The following is a 3,903-nucleotide window of genomic DNA, read 5'->3' as shown; positions in this document are numbered from 1 at the left end:
AAAGAGACCACCAAACAGGCTTTGTGTGAGCAACATGGCTGTTTATTTCACCTGGGTGCAGGCGGGCTGAGTCCGAAGAGAGTCAGCGAAGGGAGATAAGGGTGGGGCCATTTTATAGGATTTGGGTAGGTAAAGGAAAATTACAGTCAAAGGGGTGTTGTTCTCTGGCAGGCAGGAGTGGGGGTCACAAGGTGATCAGTGGGGGAGCTTTTTGAGCCAGGATTAGCCAGGAAAAGGAACTTCACAAGATAATATCATTGCTTAAGGCAAGGGCTGGCCATTTTCACTTCTTTTGTGGTGGAATGTCATCAGTTACTGCAAGGCAGGGCATTTGCACTTCTTTTGTGATTCTTCAGTTACTTCAGGCCATCTGGGCGTGTATACACGTGCAAGTCACAGGGGATGCGATGGTTTGGCTTGGGCTCAGAGGCCTGACAGGTGCACAGAGCTAGGACCCCACCCCCTCCTGGCCTGGACCACCCTGGGCCATCTCCCCAGCTTGACACTCTCAGGCCAGAGGCTGTCAGGCCAGGGCGCTTTGACTATCCCCTGCATGCCCCTGAAGGGGGCCAAGCCCGAGGACTTAGCCAAGCCCTGCAGCCTAAGGCTTGGCGTGCAGCCCAGCCTTTCTTTAGCCTTAGCTAGGAGCGAGCAAGCGCTGCAGCAGCCGCAGTCCTTGCTTCCGGGGAAGGCCCGGGTGGGGCCAGGGCCTGTGGTTTAAGTCAGTGGCCCTCTGCAGACGCGCACGCAGGAGCCACGCCCTGGTCCCTGCCCTGGAGTGGCCTGGTCTCTCCCAGCTCTGATTCCTTGAAGGACCCTGCACCTCCTCAGCCATCTTCTCTGGGCACCCCCTGAGCCCAGCCTGCTGGCCACAGGCCCCTTCCCGCCAACTCGTGGGCCTAGCTCATCATCAAACTATTTTCCATTGGCTTCCCCCAATCTCTGCCACAGCACAATTTCGGTGGTGGCGGGGCAGGGGGAGGTGGAGAGGGATGAAGAATAGGAGGTGGAGCTTGGACCCTCGTGGGGGGGCGGCAGATGGCCACTCTGATTGGTCACCTCTGCTCCAGAACTGACTTCAAAATTCCACGGACTCCGCCCTCGGTGGCCCCCAGCCCTGTCCTGACTTGCAATTGGCTGAACTTCCAGGGGGCGGGGCTCACCCGGTCCGGTCCCGTTAAAAGGGTGGGAGCGTCCGGGGGGCCCATCTCTCTCGGGTGGAGTCTTCTAACAGCTGGTGCGCCTCTCCTGGCAACATCCTCCTGGCCTCAATCATGGCTTGTGTGAGTGTGGGGACCCCACCCCAAGGTCCAGGGGATAGGGCAGGAGCTGATGGCCGTAGGAGAGCTGGGCAGATCGGGAGCAGGGTTCTAGCCCCAGCTGTGTGGCCTGGAACCACTGCCTTCTCTTTTCTAGACCTCAGTGGCCACATCTGTAAAATGGGGGTGGGCGCCACGGTCCCTCAAGGCCTTCTCTGCATTGATAATTGTTTGGATTCCTCCAGGGTCTGAAAGCACAGTTATTTCTGCCCAGGGTTTACATTCTGCAGCTCTCTGAGTAGTGAGCGTGGGAAGGGTGTGGCCAACTGGGGGACACCCAGGCCACTATATCTTTCCCCCTCCTCCACCCCAAAGAGCCTCCTGTCCCCTCCCCCCTGCAGCTGTCCCAGTCACCAGGCCCGGGCAGAGTCACCCTCTGCTCCAGAATATGCTGAAAAGTCGCCAGGACCCGAGACAGGCTGCCCAGGATAGGCCTTTCTAGGTCGGGGGTGGAGGGTGGTTGTGTCCAGGCTGGTGGGAGGGAGGGGAGCCGGGGAAATTCCCTTCCACCACCCCCAAGCTGGGAGGTTGGGGTGGCAGGGAGGTGAGAATCTTCCTCGGGCCCCAGGGAAAGGGTTCAAGTTTCTGACAGAAGAAACCACTCAAATCAGTTAACTCTTGCCCACCCACTCGGGGTGCCAGGGAGCAGCAGTGCGCAGCAGTTTGCTCAATCTTGTTAACCCTGAACCAGCCTGGCCACAGCCCGACTGCAGGCCACTCCCTAATGCAGAGGGGCCGTGTTCTTCAGGGTCTCCTCTCTAGCCCCTGGGCCTCTTCGCAGAGAGGAGCTTGAAGGAGAATAGTAGTGTCCCCCTAGCCACTTCCTCTCCAGCAGAGGGGTCGACCCCTGCATTCAGTGTGACTGTGGGCCAACTGCCTGCCCCTCCCCAGCCTGATCCTCTCTATCTGCGATGGGACAGAGCACCCCACCTCCCAAGCCACTCTTGAGTTCAAAATCCCCAGGCCAATCTGCAAAATCTTCTAGAGCCTGTCTTCTAGAACCTGATTCACTTTACAGACTGAAGCCAACCCCGTTGGGAATAGGGACTTTTCCAGGACCACACAGAGAATCAGAGGCTAGAAATCACAGCCCCATCCTGTCCCCAGGCTTCCCCTTGGCTTGGTCAGAGGATGCCGGGCGGGAACAACCCCACTCCCACCCCCAGCCACCCCCGGACACTTCGGGTAGTGGAGGCCTTGTCCTCTAACCCGCTGGGCCGGGGCTTGTCTGTGCAGGGTCTGGTCGCCAGCAACCTGAATCTCAAACCTGGAGAGTGCCTCCGAGTGCGGGGCGAGGTGGCCCCCGACGCCAAGAGGTGAGAGGTGAAGTCAGGGTGGTGGGCGGCAGGGATGGGGGCTTGGTCCAGCCGAGAGGGCGTGGCCGGCCAAGTCCACGTCTCCTCCCTGGCCGAGAGTGGGTTAACGGCCGGCCGACGTTGCTGCGCTTTCTGGGTGACTCACTTCCCCCGCGGGGTCTGGGCGCCCCCACCATTGCCGCCCCCTCCCCCGCTCCCTCCCTGCTGTAGCCTCTTAAACTACAACAGCTGCAGCCTCGTCATCTATAATACCTTGGTTCCCCCGCCCCCACCCCTTTCCGGTCTGGGCGGGGCCTGCATCTGGGGAGGGCGGGGAGAAGAGTGAGGCGGGAGTCACCGCCGCCTTCCCTCTGAGTCCCTCCCTCCTGCGTCAGGTCATTCATTCACTGGCTCAGTCCTGTCCTTCTTCCTTCACTCCTCGTTCACTCAGCCGGCTGCTTTATTTTCTCAGCAGTTATGTGACCTTGGACCAGTCAACCAACCTCACCTAGCCTCATTTTGTTAGAAAAACAAGGCGGGGAGGTGGTTGTGTGGAGGAAGTGAGATGCGGATGGTGTAGTGATGATGAGGAGGGTGAGGATCGGCTGATATTGTTAAGAGCCGTACACTTCTCATGCACTAATTTCATTGCAACCAAACCCTCAGAGGCAGGTATAGCTATTATCACCACTAAACAAATGCATTTATTATTTTATTTTTTGAGATGGAGTCTCACCCTGTCGTCCAGGCTGGAGTGCAATGGCTTGATCTCGGCTCACCACAACCTCCATCTCCTGGGTTCAAACGATTCTCCTGCCTCAGCCTCCCGAGTAGCTGGGACTACAGGTGCCTACCACCACGCCCAGCTAATTTTTGTACTTTTAGTAGAGATGGGGCTTCATCATGTTGGCCAGGCTGGTCTCGAACCCCTGACCTCATGATCTGCCCACCTCGGCCTCCCAAAGTGCTGGGGTTACAGGAGTGAGCCACCGTGCCCAGGAGTATTATTATTTGTTAATTCACCCCATAATTACTAAGCATCTCCTTCTGGTGTGCCCCACTTGTGCTGGGCACCAGGAACACAGAGATGTACAAGACAGGACGGAAAGTTGCCATCTGGAGGAAGTCTCTGACCTTGACCAAAAGGGCTAGGATGCTAGTGACTTCAAGAATCTAGCAAGTCTTGGCCGGGCGCGGTGGCTCAAGCCTGTAATTCCAGCACTTTGGGAGGCCGAGACGGGCGGATCACGAGGTCAGGAGATCGAGACCATCCTGGCTAACACGGTGAA

At 58.0% G+C, this 3,903-nt stretch overlaps 1 protein-coding gene across 5 annotated transcripts in view; it reads left to right on the top strand.

Annotated features, from left to right (window-relative positions):
• The first annotated feature begins 1,182 nt into the window (after positions 1-1,182).
• LGALS1 (lectin, galactoside-binding, soluble, 1) overlaps positions 1,183-3,903 on the top strand; it is a 9,872-nt gene continuing 7,151 nt past the window's right edge. For 2 of the 5 annotated variants that reach the window (XM_011978903.1, XM_011978902.1), the window contains exons 1-2: positions 1,183-1,283; positions 2,556-2,635. In XM_011978903.1, coding sequence (XP_011834293.1) covers positions 1,275-1,283; positions 2,556-2,635 — 89 coding nt within the window. In that variant the 5' untranslated portion in view covers positions 1,183-1,274. Of the gene's footprint in view, positions 1,290-2,426; positions 2,636-3,903 lie in introns of all 5 variants that reach the window. The other 3 variants (XM_011978904.1, XM_011978901.1, XM_011978900.1) reach the window with 3 other exon arrangements.

The sequence above is a fragment of the Mandrillus leucophaeus genome, unplaced genomic scaffold (genome assembly GCF_000951045.1).
Source record: "Mandrillus leucophaeus isolate KB7577 unplaced genomic scaffold, Mleu.le_1.0 Scaffold2, whole genome shotgun sequence".
Classification (NCBI taxonomy): domain Eukaryota; kingdom Metazoa; phylum Chordata; class Mammalia; order Primates; family Cercopithecidae; genus Mandrillus; species Mandrillus leucophaeus.
The sequence above is the reverse complement of the archived record's forward strand: the minus strand, read 5'-3'. Positions and strand labels throughout refer to the sequence as shown.